Source organism: Sceloporus occidentalis, unplaced genomic scaffold (genome assembly GCF_023333645.1).
Source record: "Sceloporus occidentalis isolate IW3139 unplaced genomic scaffold, rSceOcc1.0.p SCAF_1, whole genome shotgun sequence".
NCBI classification, from domain to species: Eukaryota; Metazoa; Chordata; class Lepidosauria; order Squamata; family Phrynosomatidae; genus Sceloporus; species Sceloporus occidentalis.
In genome coordinates, this window is record NW_028316981.1 from 151,518,698 (window position 1) to 151,540,165 (window position 21,468).

A 21,468-nucleotide genomic window follows, 5' to 3' on the forward strand; every position below is an offset into this window, starting at 1 on the left:
ATGGGACTTCTCTAGGTTGACAACGAGCCCTAGAGATGTCAGTAGATTCAATGCGAACCCGGTCGCTTCCAGAAGATGTTCCCGCGAACCACAGTCCCTGATGAAGCAAAGGCAGGATAGAGGCCAGCGTTACCATACGGAAACGGCGATAGTCAAGGAATTGATTAAGGTCCCTTAAATCTAAAATCGGCCTGATGCCCCCATCCGCCTTAGGCACAGTGAAACATCGTGAGAAGAAGGATCTACGGAAGAACTCGGGAGCAAAAAGCGCACTTCTTTGAGAAGGGTGTCCGAGGGTGGGGTGGAAAAAAAAAACCCTGTTGGGGGAAGGTCCAAAAACTCGAGGGCATAACCCCTACGGACAATGCTGAGGACCCACGAGTCAGATGTGATGGAGGCCCAGATGTTGACAAAGGGCCTCAAAATATTGAAAAAGGAAGGTGAGGGGGTGGCGGAGACGAAGCACGCTGAAATCTTTCAGGTCCTCTTTTTGGCCTGGTCAGGCTCCTGCCGACGGTTCTTACGGTACTGACCGGGAGTGTTGCGTCGACCGGAAGAGGAGTAGGACTGCGAGGGGTATCTCGGTCTCTGGGATCCCTGCTGCTGGAAGGGACGGTCATATTGGAAGGACCGTTGGGACTGACCTTGGTTCTGCCAAGGGCGCTGCCTCTTCCTGAACGGCGGCGTGGGGGCTGAGGACATGCCATGCTTTCTAGCAGCTGCCTTCATCCGGTATTTTTTGTTGAGAGTCTCATCGGTCTCGGCATGGAAGAGCCCGGACCCATCGATCCATCTACTCAATAGCGGCTCTAGCGTTGAGGTTGAGGTTGGAGCCCCACAGCCACGCGTGACGACGAAGGGCAATTGAGGCCGCCATCGCTCTCCCCACACAGTCGGTCATATTTCTCGAGGTAGTGATGAGCCAACTACCTATGGAGTGGGCCTCATCTCTGATCTCGACAAGCTTGCGTTGGACCTCGTCCGGCACGTCAGAGATCAAAGGAGAGATGCCCTCCATAAGCGTCTGGACGTATGCCCCCATGCAGGCATTATAGTTGGCGGCTTTGGCGGCAAGGGCAGCAGCAGAGTAGGTCTTCTTGGCCAGCGCATCTACCTTCTTGGCTTCACGGTCCCCCGGAGACGTGGCCTGCTTCTGGGTGAAGGTCTGCTGGGAGCCCTCCACAATGGCTGAGTTCTGCTTCGGGTGCGATGTCAGCCACGAACAGCAAGAGGGTGAAATCCTGTAAAGGGACTCCACTTTATGGGACGAACCAGCCAGAGAAGTAGGGGAGTCCCATGCTCGCTTCAAGATGGTCTCCAAAGACGGCAGCAGGGGGATGGAAGGAGGAGTCGGAACCCTGCCCTGTACCCGATGCTCAACGGGGTCTTGGGCGCCATCATTTGAGTAGAAGAGCTCGATATCGAGGGCATTGGCCATCTTAATTATATGTTCATTAAATGAACGGATGTCGTCGGTCGGGGAGGTTGGTTCTGGGCGATGCAACTCCTGCGGGGAACCTGGGGGTGACAGTTCCATCTTGGAAGGCTCCTCCGAAGACACAACGATGTTGGGCTCAGATTCAGGCTCCTCGGGCTCTTGGAGCACAACTGGACACTTGGAACGGGATGGTTCCCTAGCCGGTACCGGGGCTGAGGATGTCGAAGGCTTGTGTGGCCGGCGAGAAGAAGTCGCAGATGAGTGCTTCGACGCCAGTGCCGCTGGTCCCCGATGCCTTACATCCCGAATGTCTAGATGAAAAGCACTCGAAGGCATGCTCCTTGGACACGGACATGTAATATCGGTCCGTCTCCGAATCGTAGAAGAAGTCAGGGTCCTCCTCCTGAGAAACCTCTCGTGCAGGCTTCGGAACCAGCGTGGGGGAGTGCCGCCCGGAAGACACCGAGTCTTCATCCTCAGAATTTATGAACGGTACCATAGACAAGTCCAGAGGTGCGACAACAGGAGCCACCTCAGTCCGACGATGGGAAATGCTGGGCTCAGGGAGAGCCTTCCGGGTCACCGTTGCTGGGGCTTTCTTGGCAGCCTTAGATCGTTTGGAGCCTCCGGTAGATAACTTAGGCTTCTTCGAAATCGGATCAGGATCGAAGAGGTTGTCACGGGCTGACGGCTGTGGGGTCTTCCCCGAGCTCTGCTTCCTCTTCTTTGAGGACTTAGAGGAGTCTCGGTCGCCATGGGGTCGTGAACCATCCTCTTTGGCCAAAGAGGTGGTATGCGCCAAGTCATCAGTCGGCTTGGGGGTCTCCGGAGACAACACGGATCCTGACGGCCTGGATTTCTTGGAGGAGTCCCCTGTGGCTGAGGGGGCCTTGGAGCCCGAGGCTTCAGTCCCGGTATCATGCCTCTTCGGGTCCTTCTGGGTCGAAGCGGGCTTGCAACCCGAGGTCTCAGCCGAGGCTTTGGAGACCTTGGAGCTGGTACCAGACGGCACGGACCGATCCCTTTCCTTCCGAGAGGAGGATGGAGACTTGGAAGACTCCCCTGTGCCCGAAGTTTTATGAGGGCGTTTGGGGGGTTTGGTGGTGGCACTGGGCGCATCAAGGCCACGGGCCACGGAGGTGGCGGCACTGGGTTCAGCAGAACCACGGGCCGCATCGGCTGGAGGCGTAGAGGACACGCTGGCCGAGCTGAAGAGGGCCGGGGATCCCCTTCCTTAGGTTTCTTCAAGACGCCCTGGGCAATGGTGGAGGTGAGGTGAGATTCTCGGTTCTTCCTTGCCTGGGACGTCATGAATTTGCAGAGCGGGCAAGCCTTGACGTCGTGGTCCCTCCCCAAAAAAAGAAGGCAGGAGGAATGGGGGTCCTGGACCGGCACCTTACCGCCACAGACATCGTATTTCTTGAACGGAGCCGGAGACATGGTCGAAGCCAAAAACGAAGCCAGCGTCAAGCCAATCAGAAGTCAACAATCCACGGGGGGAGTAGAGCCAGATGAGTCAAAAAACAGTCCGAAGTCAACAATACACAGGGAGGAGTAGAACCAGAAGAGTCAAGAACAGTCCGAAGTCAAAAAACCAGTGATTCAATGAAAAAGAGCTAGCAAATGCAAGCGAAGTTCCCTCTACAGCAGCCAACACGGCAGAAAAAAGGAACTGGGGAAAAGAGCGGGAAGCAGGGGCTTTATAACGGGTGGGCGGGGTTACCGCCAAAAAGTTTCTATATGTTGCAAAGCGTACTTTGCCCAGTGATTCTAGAAGTTTCTGAACAGCACTGCGCAGGCGCAGTGAAACCCATTTGTATGTATTCGCAGATGACCACTCGAAGAAATACCGTTACAGGTAAGCAACCTGTCCATCCCTGCATGTAACTGCATGTAGCTCCTAATGTGCACAGTACACACTAAGTGGTGCTGCAATCATCATGTGACAACAGGGATATTCAAAGTCACCAGAAATGTTTTAAAAAGGCAAGAAATTAATCTCTCACTTTTGGCTGTTGGGAAACCAAGACATACAACTGCTTGGTTGTTATATGAAAAAAAAAAAACAACCCAACCCGTAGGAAATTTTCACATAGGAATAGTTTCACAGAAATTGTACTAAGCGTGAAACACACATGGTTTCAGCTGCCAAGAAGACCTCACTGCCTCAGAACTGGCCAGGTGGCAGGGCTTTCAGACAGACACCTTTATATGCTGGTTCCATACCTTGGCAGCAGCTGCAGATACTGTGAGCATGACAGAGACCTCGCTGCTCTTAGCTTTGTCCCAAGAAGTGCCTGGTACACCTTTCCCTACTTGCTCCAAGGCTCCATAAGACTTGGCATTTGGGAAGGCTGAAAAGGATAATGGAAGAGAAAAAGACAGGAGTCAGAAACGAACACAGAGGAACAAGCACACATCACAGCTCTAAACATAAAGAACACATTTTGGAAAGGGTGGGGCTTTTCAGCACCTGACTCCATAATGACTTTTAGAATTAGCTCCATGTTACCTAAACATGCCTTAGGACAGGGGTAGGCAACCTGCGGCCCGTGGGCCGGATGCGGCCCGGCGAGGCCTTGGGACCAGTCCCAGCCTGGTCCTGCCGCCGATTGCCGCCGGGGCCTTTGGCCTCTTGCGCTCAGGGGCAAGGGGGGCAATTGTCTATAGACGCCTCAGAAACATGCATTTATATTAACATTTTTTTAAAACTCAGCAATTTTTTTTGCGTGTCCTCCACTTTTTTAAAAAATGTGTCCACCATTTGAAAATGTTGTCCTACATTTGTCCTGGTTTATTTATTTAAATTTTTTTTAAAAAAAAATTTAATTATTTATTTTTTGGCTTCGGCCCCCCAGTTGTCTGAGGGACAGCAACCCAGCCCCCGGCTCAAAACGGTTGCCTACCCCTGCCTTAGGAGATCTTCCTTTGCCCACTCATGGCTTGTAGTCATCCCATAGGCAACTGGCTGGCCACTGCTCAAATGGAATCAGATAAGCTTTCAGTCTGACCCACCATGTTTCTTTTTCTGTTCTTACCCAGCATACTTCCCATTCCATATTCACCCCCACAAACCTGGGATGCTGGCCTTTGGGATTATGGGTATGACGGGGGAGAGTGAGCGTTCCTCCAACTCAGCCTTGGCTCCAGTCAATAGAGGAAAGCGTGGCACCTCTTCTCCCAGGACACTCTCCGGGGATGAGGCTGGGACGATGCTATCAGGGGAGTCGCTTTCCTCATCACTCTCCATTCTGGAAAGAAATTAAGAAGCAGCTTATACGATCTAGGAACACCTTTGCTTCTACCACATCCCAGAGGTGGCCTACAAATGTTCTCAGTCCCAGAAAGTGAGGGAAGTAACCAACTGAACACAATCCAGGTTATTCTCTATGTTTGTGCAAGTGCTCATAAGTTTGTCTTGCTTCTACAGGATTAAACTGGCATTTCCAGCCACCCATCCTTTTTCATCCCGCCTTCACTTCTGAGTGTGGCTACTGTTCCTAAAAGCTGCCATCTTGAACCTCTGGAAGGAATCTGTTCACTTCTTCCCCCACTCCACCCCAGCTCCATCCATTCTAGAGCTCCTGGAAGAAAGCAGCACTTTTCTTACGTACAACAGCTCATGCAGTAACTTCTATTTGCACAAATATTTGTGATGTCCCAGAAATAAGGTGGTTTCAGGCTAATCTTACATCTCTGCTTTATCAGCCCCCCATCCTTACCTGACATCCTCAGTCTGGTTGTGTGGTGGTGTGGGCAGAGCTGCCAAAAGGTCTAAGCTTTTCACTTCCATAGGGGGGACATCTGTAAACAAGAGACAAGGTAGAAAGAGTAAAAATGGTGGACAAGGTCACAGGGGCTTGCATGAGTTTCAGCTACACATGTAGCACAAGGATGATGAAAAGGTGACCAAGCATGAGTTTGGTCTATTGGCTCAGCCCAATCCCTACTTTTATGTGATAACATCAACATGAGGAGCAACTGGATTGTTTTTTTTTTGGGCGGGGGGGCTGGGGGGAATTAACAACTTCCTCGTTTGTTACAAGAGGGAGTGGTCTCAGCCTGCAAAAATGAGTAGCTATTTGTCCACTCTACTGCTGACCCAACAAATAATTATTGTCCAATCGGAAATATCTCCATTTTGGATTTTATATATATTAATTTTTTATTAATATTATAACCTACTTACAATAGTATTTAAAAATATATTTTACATAATACTCTACATACAATATGTAATAAATCACATTAATTATCCATTCTATACCTTATCTAAATCTTATTAATATTAAATGATTTAATGTTAACTAAACCAGTAATTTAAAGAACACATAAAATTATTATTAATATCTTCAGTCTTCTTACTGTCTTCTTTTTATCATACACTATTCATAATTCCACAAAGGTATAATACTATTAATTTATCACTAATTAATTTTTCCCCTTCCTTCCCCAAGTGCTCCCCATCACCAGAGCCTAATGTTTTCAAATTACTCTACCCTCCAAAATTGTAACTCTTGCTGTGGAGGTAAAACACCTTCCTCTTTTACTAAAACCTTTTGTACAAATATTTTCCATATTGCTTCAAAATCATTTCTCTTCATTATTACTTTTTTTTACCTTAATTCCACATATTAACTTATCGTTAACTGCCATTCACCATATTTCTTTGTACCAATCTTGTATTTGCAGCTCACCCTGATCTTTCCACTTTTTTGCTATAATTAATCTTGCTGCTGTTAATAGATTTGTACAGTGGGTCCTCTCCATACGCGGGGATCCGTTCTGGATCCCTCCGTGTATGGGGAAAAGTGCGTACGCTCAAACCCCATTGGCTGCAATGGAGGAGCACTTCTGCGTTCGGTGCAGTGCGCGCGCCATTAATTCTCCGGCGGCTTAAACTTCTATGTAAGGTTAAAGCTGCGTAAGTCACATTGGCGTATAATAATAATAATAATAATAATAATAGGTTTTATTTATATACCGCCCAATCACTGGGAATCCGAGTGGTTTACAACAGAGGGGATAATAGACAGTTCCCTGCCCTCAGGCTTAGAATCTAAAAGACATGACACAAAAGGAGAAGGGAATGGTGGTGGGAGGGAGGGGATCAGGTCCAGCATTCTTCTCTCCCTCTGAGGCCTGGACCAAGGCAGATGGACTGGAGGGAGGGCTCTTCTTCTTCAGGCTAGCCCTGGTGGAACTGGGCCAGCCTGTTCTCTCCCTCACAGCCGAAGGATGACAGTTATGGAGGGAGGGCGCTCTATCTTCAGGCTAGCCCGTGATGACGCTAGGCCAGCCTGTTCTCTCCCTCACCGGCCGAAAGATGACAGTTAAGGAGGGAGGAGCCTCTATCTTCAGGCTAGCCCGTGACGACGCTGGGCCAGCCTGTTCTCTCCCTCACCGGCCAAAAGATGACGGTTAAGGAGGGAGGAGCGGGCGCGCTGTAATTAAGTCTTTCACAGCCTGGGTGCAGTTGATCTTATCATACAGAACAACAGAAGTTGAGTTAGAAATTTGTCCAAAAGATAGATAATAATGCTATCTTTGGGCAAATTTCTAACTCAACTTCTGTTATTTCTTTTATCTCTTTAAATACTAATTGCCAAAATTTCTTTACAGATCTACAGCCCCAACACATATGAATGTAAGTAACAATTTCTTGGGAACCCCTCTAACATAGCCTTGAATAATTCTTATTTATATTGTTCAACCTTACTGGCGTTAAATTCCATCTCCAAATTAATTTATAATAATTCTCCTTTATTCATATAGATACATTTTTAGATGATGTTGATTCCAAATTTTCCCCATTCTTCAACATTTATTATTTGTGCTAAGTCATCCACCCATATTGTCCTCGCCTTACGCCTATGCTCGAGCCCCATTGGAAACAATGGGGCTCGTGCATGGCGGCGCGGCGGCGCACGCGGGGCGCACGCACCCATTCAATTGAATGGGACGCGCCGCCCCTTCCGCCCCGCGTGCGCCTTGCGGCTTGAACGCGTATGCTCAAGGCTGCGTATGGCGTGCCTGCGTATGGCGCGGGCGCGCTGTATTATTCTTTCTCATTATACTATCTCTTTGCCTAATTATTTGTTCAGATTTTGTATGTTCTCTAAATTCTATAATTTTCCTATTCCAATTTTTTTTTCCATTGTTCCAACTGAATCAATTAAACCAGGTTAATTTTAGACTTTTCAATTTCTCCTTTATTTTTCCTTTATCCTTCATTATCTTCACCCATTCTTTTATCCTATATATTTCTTGTTTCCTTAACTCTTTCCCTAGTTCTTCCTTTAAATTTATTGGATTTTTTTTAACATTACAACTGGGGTTAATGGTGAGATAGCATGCATTAATTTTTCTTTATATATTTTTTAAAATCTCTAATATATTAATTAGGAAGGGTTTTTCTATTTCTTTCATTTCACTCATGGTAAAATCCCTAAAAATATATATTTTCCAATTTTTCCATCTCTAACCAATCTAATTCCCCTTTCTCTGTAATCCCATCTATGACATTTTCCCCTTCAGATGCAGTCCTCACTTTGATCCTAGGTGACTTTAATATCCACTCTGATGATTCCAAGAATCCTATAACGTCTCGTTTTAGCTCTCTCTTAGCTTCTTTTGGCCTTCAACCTCATTCCAGCTCTTCAATTCATTCTCTCACTGTCTTGACCTAGTTCCTGCTGAAAAGTGTGTCATTTCTGACTACCTGGCATTTGATTTTCCATTATCTGATCATCATTTAATTTCTTTTACTCTTACTTATACTCCACCTCCTTGTCATACTGTTCAATGCTATTTTTGTTATCGTATTGTAGCACAGTCCGTGATGATGTACCACGGCTATGTTTGGCGCCAGGATCACCTCCTGTGAATCTGTAGGCAGCAGCTTGTGAGCTGGAGAAACACCTCTCCCCTCCATGAATAACTGAAGAGAACACTGTAGAGAAGGGTCTCTCAGATGAGGCGTTTATTCTTTGTAGACGTTCCACTATGTACAGAGTTATCTACAAACATCTACACAGTCCACCGTCCATCAAACAGAGAAAACCAGAGTCAACTGACTCTAATGGAATCCACAACCAACTGTCAAAACCAACTGCCAAGACCAACTGTCAACGGAATGTTCAAATTCCTCCCAGCCAGTGCTTGATTTGCTGATGACCCCTGGATTGTGATTGGCCGGCCTGTTGCTATGAAATCCCACATTATACATTTTACTATGGACTCTATAATCCAACAATTTTCACGATCTTCAGTCTGTTAATTCTAACCATCTCAGTCAGACCTTGAATTCATCTACTCCACTCTTTCTTGCTCCTGTCTCTGTATGCGCGTCTTTCTCCATGACTAGGCCTCAGCCCTGACTTACTCCTATTGTTAAGTTTCTCCAGTCCTGCTCTCGAGTGGCCGAACGCCTTTGGAAAAAGTCCAGGGAATGGGCTAATTTTATTCATTACAAATTTGTTCTTTCTTCCTTTTCACACGCCCTATCCATGGCAAAACAGAATTATCATAGTTTTTGTGGGTTTTTTGGGCTATATGGCCATGTTCTAGAAGAGTTTCTTCTTGACGTTTCACCAGCATCTGTGGCTGGCATCTTCAGAGAATGCTTGCCTGGAAAGGACTTGGGTATATATATTCTGTGACCTGGAAAGACAGGAGTGATTTGCATGTGTGTTGTTCTGTTGCTAACGGCAGGCCTCAGGGTGGGAGGGTATGCAAAAGAGAATTGATCTGCACCAATGAGAGCCGCCCGCAGCATGTGTTCTCTACCTTCAACTCTTTGCTTAAATCTCCCTCTCCTCCTGTCTCTTCATCATTCGCCCCTAATGATTTTGCTAACTACTGTATATACTCATGTATAAGTCTAGAAGTTTAGGTCCAAAAAATTGACCTCAAAAAACCTGAGTCGACTTATCTATGGGTCTCTCCTCCCTCCTTCCCGGCCCCTATGGAGGCTTGGGTACATATTGTATCTTAACATTTATTTAAAAGCAGGAGCCATCCCCTGGTGAAAAGCAAGAGTATAATCTGTCCAGCTTTAAGAGTAAGCACAAAGAGTTATGTCTGCTGGAATTTTGTAAGTTCTTTCGCATTGTTTTACTTTGCTTCATACTTTAGATCCTTTGCTATATGCCCTAAGGTTTACCCACGACTTATCCATGGGTCATAGCAAAATCCATAATTTTGACCCCAAAACTTGACGTCGACTTAAACATGAGGTTGATTTATAGTCGAGTATATATGGTATTTCATCTCAAAGATTACTACTATTTGCTTTAAGACAGTCCCTCCCGATTTTTCTTCTACTACTAATCTTCTATCACTCTCGCCTAAAAAAAATTCTGTTTCCTCCTGTTTCTTTCAATGAACTCTCTACACTGCTGAACTCTTCCAAACTTGCAACTTGTTCTCTTGATCCAATTCCTACTCGTCTTCTAATTTCTATAGCTCCCTCTTTTCTACCTTCATTTCTCTATATCAGGGGTAGGCAACCTGCGGCCCGCGGGCCGGATGCGGCCCGGCAAGGCCTTGGGACTGGCCCCAGCCTGGTCCTGCCGCCAATTGCCGCCGGAGCCTTTGGCCTCTCGCGTGAGGATGTGGGGCCTTTAGCCTATCAGGAGGAGGCGGGCAAGGGGGGGCAAGCGGCAGGCAAGGGGGTCAATTGTCTATAGAAGCCTCAGAAACATGCATTTATATTAACATTTTTTTAAAAATCAGCAAATTTTTTCATGTGCCCTCCATTTTTTAAAAAGTGTCCTCCATTTGAAAATTTTGTCCAACATTTGTCCTGGTTTATTTCTTTATTTAATTTTTAAAAATTATTTAATTATTTATTTTTTGGCTTCGGCCCCCCAGTTGTCTGAGGGACAGCAACCCGGCCCCCAGCTCAAAAAGGTTGCCTACCCCTGCTCTATATCTTTAATCTCTCTCTCTCTACAAATTCTTTCCTTACAGTCTTTAAACATGCTTTAGTTTCCCTATTCTGAGTAAACCTTCTCTTGGCCCCTCTTCTATGTCTAGCTATCGTCTGATTTCTCTTTTTCCTTTTCTTTCTAAGGTTTTGGAACAGGTCGTTTATTTTGGCTGTCTTGATTTTCTTGAAACCAACTTCATTCTCGATCCCTTTCAGTCCGGTTTCCACCCACGGCATTCTACAGAAATGGCTCTCACTAAGATCTTGGATGATCTTTTACGGGCCAAGGCTAATGGCCTTTACTCTGTTCTCATTCTTCTTGATTTGTCTGCAGCCTTTGACACCGTTGATCACGGTCTTCTAGTTGACATACTTTCTGACCTTGGGTTCTCGGACTCCGTTTTTGACTGGTTTAGATCCTATTTGTCAGATAGATCTTTTGCAATGGTCACGGGTGGTCAGACCTCGTCCTCTGTTCCCTTATATGTTGGAGTTCCCCAGGGCTCTGTTTTGGGTCCCCTTTTGTTTTCTCTCTACACACTGTCCTTAGGAAAACTTATTAGCTCTTTTGGTTTTTCCTGTCATGGGCTGGCCCCTCCTTATTTATCTAACCTTCTTTCTCTTCACCTTCTCACTCGGGCCCTCCGTTCTAGTAATTAAGGTCTGCTGTCTCAGCCTAGGATATTCACTGCCCCATCCTGGATTCGTCCCTTTTTACTTGCTGCCCCTCTCTCCTGGAACCTCCTTCCCCCATGAGCATGGGCCATCACTTCTTTAACCAGTTTCAAAACTGAGTTGAAGACCATCCTGTTCAGAGAAACATTCCCAGGCATTGCATGACTATTATTATTTGATGTTTTTAATTTGTTGCCTGCTTTACTTTATTGACCCCTTTCCTGTATTGTTATGTATTATTTATATGTATTATGGTATTATTTCTTAGATTGTATGCTATGGACAGGTTTACTTTATCTATTTTATTGTTTGTATGTACAGTGCTCTGTAAATCTACAGCACTATATAAATAAAGCATAATCATCATCATCATCATCATCATCATCATCATCATCATCATCTATAATCTATAATATATCTCAATTGATTTGCGTTCTAATACCATTTTAAATTTGGGAGACCCAATCCTCCATCTTTTGGGGGTTTGTACCAGTATATTTTATTAATCCTCACTTTTTTATTCCCGTTATAAAAATTATTAACTAGTACTTCCCAATTTTTTTTTTATTTCAGCTTCTGATATTTGTATTGGTAACATCTTAGTTAACATTTCCATTTTTACTAATGCAGTTTTACTAAATCACAATCATTTAATATTTTTATATTCTTCTAGTTTCCTTTTAATTTCTGCAAACACACAGAGGTGTGGCAGAGAGCTTAAAACACTGCCCTGCTGTCCTCCAGGAAGACCTGCTCAGCTGAGGAAGAACCTGCCCAAAACCACTAGGACTCAGCTGCAGACACACAGAGGCAAGAGAGTGGCAAGTTTTAAAATGCTGTCCTGCTGTCCTCCTTGCCCTTTTTCACCTGGGTTACAGAAGGACTCCGTATCTGGCCAGGAGGCCTCCTATCCACATCTCCCCCCTTTACACCTCCAGCCAGTTTTACGTTAGTGAACAGAGGAGAGTGGCGGAGGATTCGAACGCTGGCTCTAATGTCACCAGAACACCTGGCTATACTGGCCCAGAGTTTTATTATTTCAGATATGTAATTGATATTTGATAACTGACTGTTGTTTTGTTGACAGGGGAGAGTTGGGGATGGTTGTTTAGATTATTATGTTATGCTATGTTATGTTTTTGACTATTATTATGCTATGTTATGTTATGCTTATTGTACTTTGTATTCTTCATGATGTAATTTTGATTCTTTCTGTATTATTATTTTATTGTTAAGGGGATTAATTTTGTATTTTTGATTTGCTATGTTAATCGCCATACATTTTCCATTGTTCTTTTTACTGTTGTTGCTATTTGCTATGTATTTTTTTCTTTTTTGCTATTCATTGCTATTGTGATTTGTTATGTTATTACAGTGTGCCCTTGCTTTATGCGGGGGATCCGTTCTGGACTCCCCCGCATAAAGCAAATTCCGCATATGCTCAAGTCCCATTTAAATGAATGGGACTCGTGCACGCAGTGGCACACGACCCATTAGTCCCTATGGGATGCGCCACCTCTTCCTCCCTGTGCGGCTTTTAGCATATGCTGAAAGCCGTGTATGACATGGAAGCACTGTATTATTGTAATTGTTAAGTATTTTCTGTACTGTTGTAACCTGCCCTGATTCTTCGTGATTGGGTGGGCTATAAATAAAATAAATAAATAAAATAAAATTGTTATTTTGTTCCTTCAGTTTTTGTAAATTTTTTTGTAATATTTATTCCTAAATATCTAACTGTATCTTTTAATTTGCTATCTATCCTTTTGTCCTTTAAGAAATCCTCTTCTTCTGTTTTTGTATAATTAAACATCATTAACTCTGATTTATTCCAATTTACTCATAAGCCTGACATTTCCCCAAACTTCTTTAAATGCCTTTTTATTTTATCCATTTTTTAAGTGGACCTTTAATTGTCAATAGGGTATCATCAGCAAATAAACTTATTTGATTTAATTTTCTAATCCCAATTCTTTCCAAACTTTCATCCTTCCTAATAACATTTGCCAAAGTTTCAATAATCATTACAAATAAAATTGGGAAGAGAGGACTGCCTTGTCTTGTACCTCTAGATATTTGAATTTGTTCTATTAGTCCATTTTTTACCATTACTACTGCTGCAATGTTTGAATATAGCTGATTTAACAATCCTCTAAATTTTGCCCCCATACCTAATTTTTTTAATGGCATTTTTAATGCTGGCCATTCCACACAATCAAAAGCTTTATAAATGTCTAATGCCATTATTCCTACTTTTTGTTTATTCTTCCCAATTATGTTTATTTTATTCAATACTCTTCTTATTAAGTTTGACATTTATCTTCCTTGCACAAACCCACATTGATCATTTTGAAGATATTTATGTATCAACTTAATCATTCTTTTGGCCCTTATTTCTGTTAGTGTTTTAGCATATAGATTTATAAAGGATATAGGTCTGTATGATCCAGGGTCTGTCAAATCTGGTTTCGGAATCAGTATTATCAACTAATGATCCCATGGTGGCGGGATCCTTTCTCCATTTAAAATTTTATTGTATAGAATAGGTACTAAAATCTTTTCTAATGTTTTATTATATTCTGGTCCCAACCCATCAATTCCTAGCGATTTCCCTCCTTTTAATTTATCTATCACTTCTTCTGTTTCTTTTTTCGAAACCAGTTGCTCCATTATTTCTTTATTGTCTTCCTCTATTTTTGTTTTCCAATGTTTCTCAATATATTCCTCAATTTTTTCCATTGACATATTTTTTGCTGAATATAATTTTTTATAAATTGGAGCCTAGCCTTACGCAAGGGATCTAAATCCCACATAAGCTAGAGCCCCTTTCAATAGAATGGGGCTTGTGCTCATGGTGGCGTGGCGCGCACACACCATTCATTTAATGGCGATGTGGTGTCCACATAAACGGGAAGCTGCATATGGTGTGCCCGCGTATGGAACAGGTGCACTGTAATATTCTTCAAATATCTTTATCCTTTCTTTCATCATCATCCATATCCTCCCTGTTTTGCCCTTTATTACACCAGTCATATTCTTCTCTTTCTTTTTTTGTGTTGATCTTGCCAACATTTTAGAATTTTTATTGCTATATTCAAAAAATTCCCATAAATGTATCAAATTTTTCTGGACCTCATTTATTTCTATTCTAATTCCTTTCTTTTTGCTTGTAATTCTACATATATATATTTACTCCTATCCTTTATATAATCATTATCTAATTTTTAATTTCCATTTCTAATTTTATTTTCCTCTCTTCCTGTCATCTCTTTACATGTTTCCCTAATACAACCTCTCGTCTTTCCACCTAAGCAACCGCTTTCATAGTGTATCATAACACAGCTTGAGAAACCTCTCTGTTATTGATATCCCATATATTTTGCCATTCTTTCTCAATTTTACTCAGTATGTCTTTATAATTGAGTATTCTGGTGTCCAACCTCCATCTTTTTGCTTCTCTGTAGTCCTTTTTGAATATAAAAGCCATATTAACTAAAGCATGGTCTGTAACTTTTATCCCTTCTATCCCTTCTATTTAATACCTTTGGAATCATATTTTTGGATACAAAAATAAAATCTATTCTAGAATAATTTTTACAAACTGCTGAATAATGACAGGTTGCTCACCTGTAACAGTATTTCTTTGAGTGGTCATCTGCGAATACATACAAATGGGTTGTACTGCGCCTGTGCAGTGCTGCTTGGAAACTTCTGGAATCACTGAGCAAGGTTAACTTTGCAACTTTTTGGCAGTAGCCCTGCCCATTCCTTATAAGTCCCATGCCTTCCCGCTCTTTCCCCAGTTCCGAATTTTACACCGCGTAAGCGACATAGGAGTGAGACAATGATGAGCAGGACACTGAGTGGAGGATGGGCGGGATTTGTATGTACTTGCAGATGACCACTCAAAGAAATACCATTACAGGTGAGCAACCTGTCCTCCTTCTTCGTGGTCTCTGCAAATCATATAAATGGGTTAGACTGACAAGCTTAGGTCAGTGGCAGAGGGAGTGTCATGACACCAAAGTAAGGTTCAAACAAAGCTGTGTTTATTGAAACAACACAATAAAAATCTTTGAACCAAAGGCTGTGTTTGTTGCATTTAGTACCTCAATAAATAGTACTTTAAAGTCAACAACAACAATTGAATTGCATTTTGAAAACACATTCCAATCATAAGGCACATGTGAGACCATGTCAGTCTTGTGTAAACCATGCCAGTTCTGGCAATTAAACATACATTATCAGCAGTTTATAAACAAACACCAAAGCATCAGTCAAGGTGTCAGCACTGATGGAAAGAAATGCAAGTTTCAAGGCATAAGTAACTTGGAACACAATAAAGTCAACAAGAGAATGCAGTGCAATATATCAATGTAAACCTGAAACCAATACTGCCCTTCCAAACGCTGCGTCCAATTTGGCCCTGGTGTCCAGCCTATGATGTTTGATGAAAGTCAAGGGCTGGGACCAAACAGCAGCTTTAGAGACATCCTCCAAGGGGACCCCAGTCAAAAAAAGCGGAGGATGTTGCTACCGCCCTAGTTGCGTGGGACTGAATCCTGGCAGGGAGAGGTCTACCCGACAGTTCATAGCAGAGGTGGATGGTACCAGCCACCCATTTGTAAAGCCTCTGCGCGCTCAGAGGCAGTCCCTTTTTTGGTTCCAAACAGCACTGGAACAGTCTCTCGGAACGGCTCAAACCCACTGTTATGTCCAAGTAAAAGGCCAGAGCCCTCTGAACGTTCCAAGGTGTGCAGTCAACCTTTGATATTGGTGGTCGGGTTCGAGGCCAGGGTCAGTAAAACAATGTCCTGAAACATGTGAAAGGATGACACTACCTTAGGCAAAAAGATAATGTCGGTACGGAGGACAACCTTATCCTTATGGAACCTAAGGAAACCTGATCCCTCTGCAAGGTACAGAGTTCACCGGCACGGCGAGCAGAGATGATGGCCACAAGGAAGGCTGTCTTCCAGGTCAGCAGCCTCAAGTCAGCTGTGGCCATGGGCTCAAAAGGCTTGGATTGTAAACAACACAGCACAGCGTCTAGACTACAAGCAGGTGTCGGTACCAAGACTGGAGGATGGAGGTTGCTGCAACCTTTCAGGAAACTCTTCACCAGAGGGTCCCTGGAAAAGGGAGGCTTGCCATCAAACTGATAATGAGAACAGATGGCAGAAAGATAACACTTGATGGAGGTGAGGCACAGCCCCAAATCCAGAAGTGTCATCAAGAACTCCAACACCACCGATGTCAGCACCCAGGATGGAGAGAGGTCTCTTGCAGAGAGAAAGTCAACAAATTTCTTCCATTTGGAAGCATAGGATTTCTTGGTGGCTGGCTTCTTGGCAGCCAGGATCACCGTCCGTACCGAGGGAAGGAGCAAGTCTAGGGACAGAGCCTCCATGCCACCATTGGTAGATTTTCATGTCCGGATGTCGAACCCAGCTGTCCTGAAGAGTGAGAAGATCTGGACAGAAGTCGAGTTGGAGAAAGTCCTCTCAGGAGAGGTGGAACAGAGAAGGGAACCACGGTTGTCTCGGCCACCAAGGGGTGATCAGGATAGAATACAAGCAGTCTGTTGTCATCTTGGACACCATCCTGGTAATCAATGGGAATGGAGGAAAGGCATAAAGCATCTCTCCTGATCAAGTGAAGATGAACGCATCTTCGAGGGAGTTGTTGCGCGATTGGGAGCAGAACTGGGGACAGTGGCTGTTGAGGACGGTCGCGAATAGGTCGAGCTGAGGGGTTCCCCACCCCATCTTGGGATAGAGCATCCACTCATGGCAAGCAGTGGAAGACCTGCTGAGCTGGTTGGCCAAGTTGTTCTCTTCTCCTGGCAAGTGGATTGCTTGGAGCAGAATCCTTCTTGGAATGCACCACTCCCAGATGTGGAGCGTGATGTCGAGCAAGATCTGTGACCTGATGCCCCCTTGCTTGCTGAAGTAGTACATAACTGTGGTGTTGTCTGTCAGAAGGAGTACTACCTTGTTGGACAAACTTGTCTTGAAAGCTCTCAGGGCCTTTTCCACAGCAAGCATCTCGAGGGCATTGATGTGGGGAGTTTGTTCGTCCAGGGACCACTTGTCTTTGATGAAGAGGCCTAAGGAGTGGGCTCCCCAACCTTCCATGCATGCATCCGTGGTTAGGGTGACCTGAGGTTGAGGAGGTAAAAAAGGCATGCCAACGTAAATGTTCTGGGAGTCGAGCCACCAACGGAGCGAGCAGGAAACTGGCCTCGGAACCGTGATCCACTTGGACGGGGGGTCCATCATTGCATTGAAGGCTGACAGGAACCATGACTGGAGGGGCTGAAACTGTAACCTTGCCCACGGTGTCACGAACGTCGTGGAGGCCATATGTCTCAGGGCTATTTCAACATCGCTGGCCTTCACTCATCTGTGAGCGAGACAAGTCCTGACCGCAGTGCAAAGAGCTTGAAAACAGTCTGGAGGCAGATAGACGATGCAGTCTTTGGAGTCGAGGACAGTGCCGATGAACCTGATCTGCCTCACTGGGGTGAGATGTGATTTCTACAAGTTCACCACAAGCCTGAGGGACGAGAGGAGCGACAAGGCGAAGTCAACACCTCTCCATAATTCATCTTTGGAGGGGGCCGCAAGGAGCCAGTCGTTCAGGTACAGGAAGACTCCAGACCCTTGTTGGTGAAGATAAGCCACCCCTGGAGCCATGCACTTGATGAAGACCCTTGGAGCTGTGGAGAGGCCAAAGGGAAGGACATTGTATTGGTACATGTTGGAATCGACGGCGAAAGACAGGAACCTCCGATGACTCTCTCGAATCCCCACATGGAAGTACACATCCTTCAAGTTGATCATTGCAAACCACAGGCCCTGGTGCAATAAGGGCAGAATAGAGGTGAGAGTTACCATGCGGAATCGACGGTAGACCAAATAGGAGTTCAGGAGTTGCAGGTCTAAATGGGTCTAAGGCTGCCATCAGTCTTGGGGACCGTAAAGTATCTAGAGAAAAAACATCTGGGGGCTTGTGAAGGATCCACAAGTGAAACTGCGCCCTTTGCTAAAAGAGTGAGTACTTCATTGAGAAAGGTGTCTGAGGGATGTGTGTGTGGAAACAACAGCTCCAGTTGGAGGGAGCTCTTTGAACTCGAGGGCATAACCACTACAGACGATGTCAAGGACCCAAGAGTCGGAAGTCACAGCGGCCCAGGTGTCAGAGAAGGGCCTCAAAATATCAAGAAAAAAGGACTTGTTGGAGACAACGGAGCATGCAGCGACCCTTCAGAATCTCTTCTTGTCCTGGTCAGTATCCTGTTTACAGTAGTTCTTTTGGTACCAAGCAGGGGTCTGGCGGCGGCCAGAAGAATAAGAGGATTAGGACGGGTAGTGCTGCCTCTGGTGCTCCTGTTGTTGGTATTGGTGGTCTTGTTGAAAGGGCCATTGGCCTTGGCCATACCATGGTCGCTGACCTCCAAAAGCTTTCAAAAGGTGGGCTGAAAAGGCATGGACATACTGTGTTTTTTGGCAGCTGCCTTCATGCGGTACTTGAAGTTGAGGCGCTCATCCATCTCACGATTGAACAAGCTGGCATTGTCGAATGGCATGTCCTCAATGGTGGCCTTCGCATTTGGGTTCAGGTCTGAGGAACGAAGCCAGGCCATACTCAATGGAACAGTCACTGGAGTATCAGGCTGAGGTTATTAGCCAGCCCCCAAAAGAGTGTGCCTCATCTCTGATCTCCGCCAGGACTGCCTGGCTGTCATCCAGGACGTCGTGAATGATAGGGGAGATCCTTTCCATCAAAAACTGTATGTAGGCCCCCATACAGACATTATAATTGGCCTCTTTGAGTCCAAGAACAGAGGAGGCATAGGCTTTCTTTGCCAGGCCATCAACCTTCTTAGCCTCCCAGTCAACAGGCGACATGGAAGTCTTCGGGGTGAAGGACTGCTGAGACCCTTCTGTTGGGAAAATATGCAGAGATAAATGCATAGTAATCTTGGAAGCTTGTGAGTAGATAGATAAACTGGCAGACTGGAGCTTTGCCAGGAAAAACAGCTGCTAGATGAAAGCACTGTAGGCTGGCTTTTCTCCAAAGAGGCACTGTTTATTTTTGGTTGCAAAACACACAAGAGAGCAAAGCTACACACCATCCACCAACTACAAAACCCACACTGTACAATGATGATTTGAGCTTATATATACACTTTTGCCATGTGGCAATCTAGCTCAACCCCTTCCTGTACAATTTCCTGTGTTACCTAGATTACTGTCCACCATTCCAAATTACACAGCATATTTACATAAATGCTACGTGCTGCTCTCTGGCACACTCTGCGACTTTGGACAATCATCTGCTGTCTGGAGCCACAGCTGCAACCAATTCCTGGTTAAAGACAGTGAGTGTCCATTAGCTTTTCTGCCACATCTGAACATTTTCAATGCTGCTCCATACCTCAACACCTTCAACAATCACAGAGTTCTGTTTGGGACGGGCAAACAGCCAAGAAGACTGGTGATGGAGAAATCCTATATAAGGATTCAATCTTCCTGGTCGTGGGCGCCACAGAAGCCAGTTTGTCCCAGGAGCGTTTGGCTATCCTTTCCAATGAAGACAGCAAAGGAATAGAAGCTGGTGTCGGAACTTTGCCATGGACCTGCCTCTCAATAGGGTCGGCGGCTTCATCCTCCATATGAGTGATCTGAAGGTCCAACACTTTATGCATCTTGATGATATGCTCCACAAAGGAACGGACGTCATCAGTGGGAGACGAAGCACCTGGTTGAAAAAGCTCCTGGTGGGAGTGTTGGGCGCCCTCATCCGAGAAGCCCAATTCAGCGTGTGAAGCATGAGACTCTCCATGTTGACACATCATAGTCCAACTCCAAGACGTCATCAGCAATCACTGCACGAGAAGATGAGGGTAACGTCTGGGTAGAGGCAACCACAGTGGGATGTGACCTCAGTACCGAAGATGCAGAGGGTACCAAAGCCGTTGGTGGTACAGTGGATTTTTGGCCAAAGCAATGACGGATGGTATCGTGACTGACAGACATATAATACCTATCTGTCTCGCTGTCATAAAAGTAGTCGGATTCTTCCTGCTGAAGAACCCGAGGAGCCTGGTGAACCTGTGCCTGATGGATTTAAACCTGAGGAACAGGTGTGGGAAACCGCCGACCCCGGGAAGAGCCCATATGGGGTGACATAGCTGACCAGATGGCAGCGTCACCCTCGTCATCAGAGATCTGGTGAAAGGCCAGAGTAGCAGGAGGTGAAGAGACCAAAGCTGAAACCAGCGTTCGACAAACCTTGAGAGATTCAGGTTCGGCTGGTACTGACGAGCTTCATCTGGGTACCGAAGAGGTGGTATGGTCCTTGGAAGATGACCAAGCGCCCCCAGGAGTCATGGTTCGGGCCTTCTTGGAGTGGGAAGAGCTGTAAGGAGGACCCTCTCCTGAATCTAGAGGCCTCTTTTTGGAGGAGGATTTAGAGCTCGATTCTCTTAGGGAGCTCGAATCCTTGTCATGGGCCGAATCCTTCTTGGAGCTTGAGTCCTTGTGCTTAGTCTTGTCCTTTTTGGAGGACTTAGACTTTGGGTGGGCTCCTTTGGACCCAACATCCCTTTCAGGGACAGAGATTGCAGTGGCACTAGGCTCAGTGGAGGAGTTCTGGGCTACAGAAACAGATGCCGTAGGCACCGTCTCTGAAGCCGCGGATGCAGAAGCAGAGAGGGAGGCTGACGGAGGGAGGAGAGCCTGCTGGTACAAGGCAGCCTTGAGGCAAGAGTTGCAATTTTTTTCTGGCTTGGGGAGTCAAAGATTTGCAGAGGGCACAAGTCTTGGTGTTGTGACCCTCACCTGGGCAGAGAAGGCATGTAGAGTGGGAATCCTGTCCGGGGATCTTACCACCACACACGTTGCACTTTTTGAACCGAGCTAGAGACATCATAAGCCAAATCAGAATCCAAATCGAAGAACGTACAGATTGGTCAACAACACACGGTGTGTGTGTGTGTGTGTGTGTGTGTGTCAGAATTAAGAATGGTCAAGCAAGCCGAGGTCAAGATTTCCAGAGAATAACAAGGGGATTCCAGTAGCGAAGTTCCTAAAGCAGCCAACGCGGCGGAAAGAAGGAACTGGGGAAAGAGCAAGAAGGCAGGAGACTTATAAGGGATGGATGGAGCTACCACCAAAAAGTTGCAAAGTTAACTCTGTCCAGTGATTCCAGAAGTTTCCGAGCAGCACTGTGCAGACGCAGTACAACCCATTTGTATGATTCACAGAGACCACGAAGAAGAACTATATTTCTTTTCATCCCCTTTAATCAGTCTCCATACATCTTTTAATTCTTCTCTATTCATTATCTTATTCAGGGGTGTAGTATTATTAAGTCTATCCCTTGTTGCTGGGTCTGATTTATCTTTGCACTTATC

General features: G+C 45.2%; 1 protein-coding gene across 3 annotated transcripts in view; it reads right to left on the reverse strand.

Annotated features, from left to right (window-relative positions):
• KMT2D (lysine methyltransferase 2D) overlaps positions 1-21,468 on the reverse strand; it is a 203,916-nt gene that overhangs the window by 27,570 nt on the left and 154,878 nt on the right. For all 3 annotated transcript variants that reach the window (XM_089477537.1, XM_089477543.1, XM_089477551.1), the window contains exons 45-47: positions 5,161-5,242; positions 4,514-4,689; positions 3,665-3,792 (exon numbers count right to left, since the gene is read on the reverse strand). In XM_089477537.1, the coding sequence (XP_089333663.1) occupies positions 3,665-3,792; positions 4,514-4,689; positions 5,161-5,242 (386 nt within the window). The remainder of the gene's footprint in view (positions 1-3,664; positions 3,793-4,513; positions 4,690-5,160; positions 5,243-21,468) is intronic.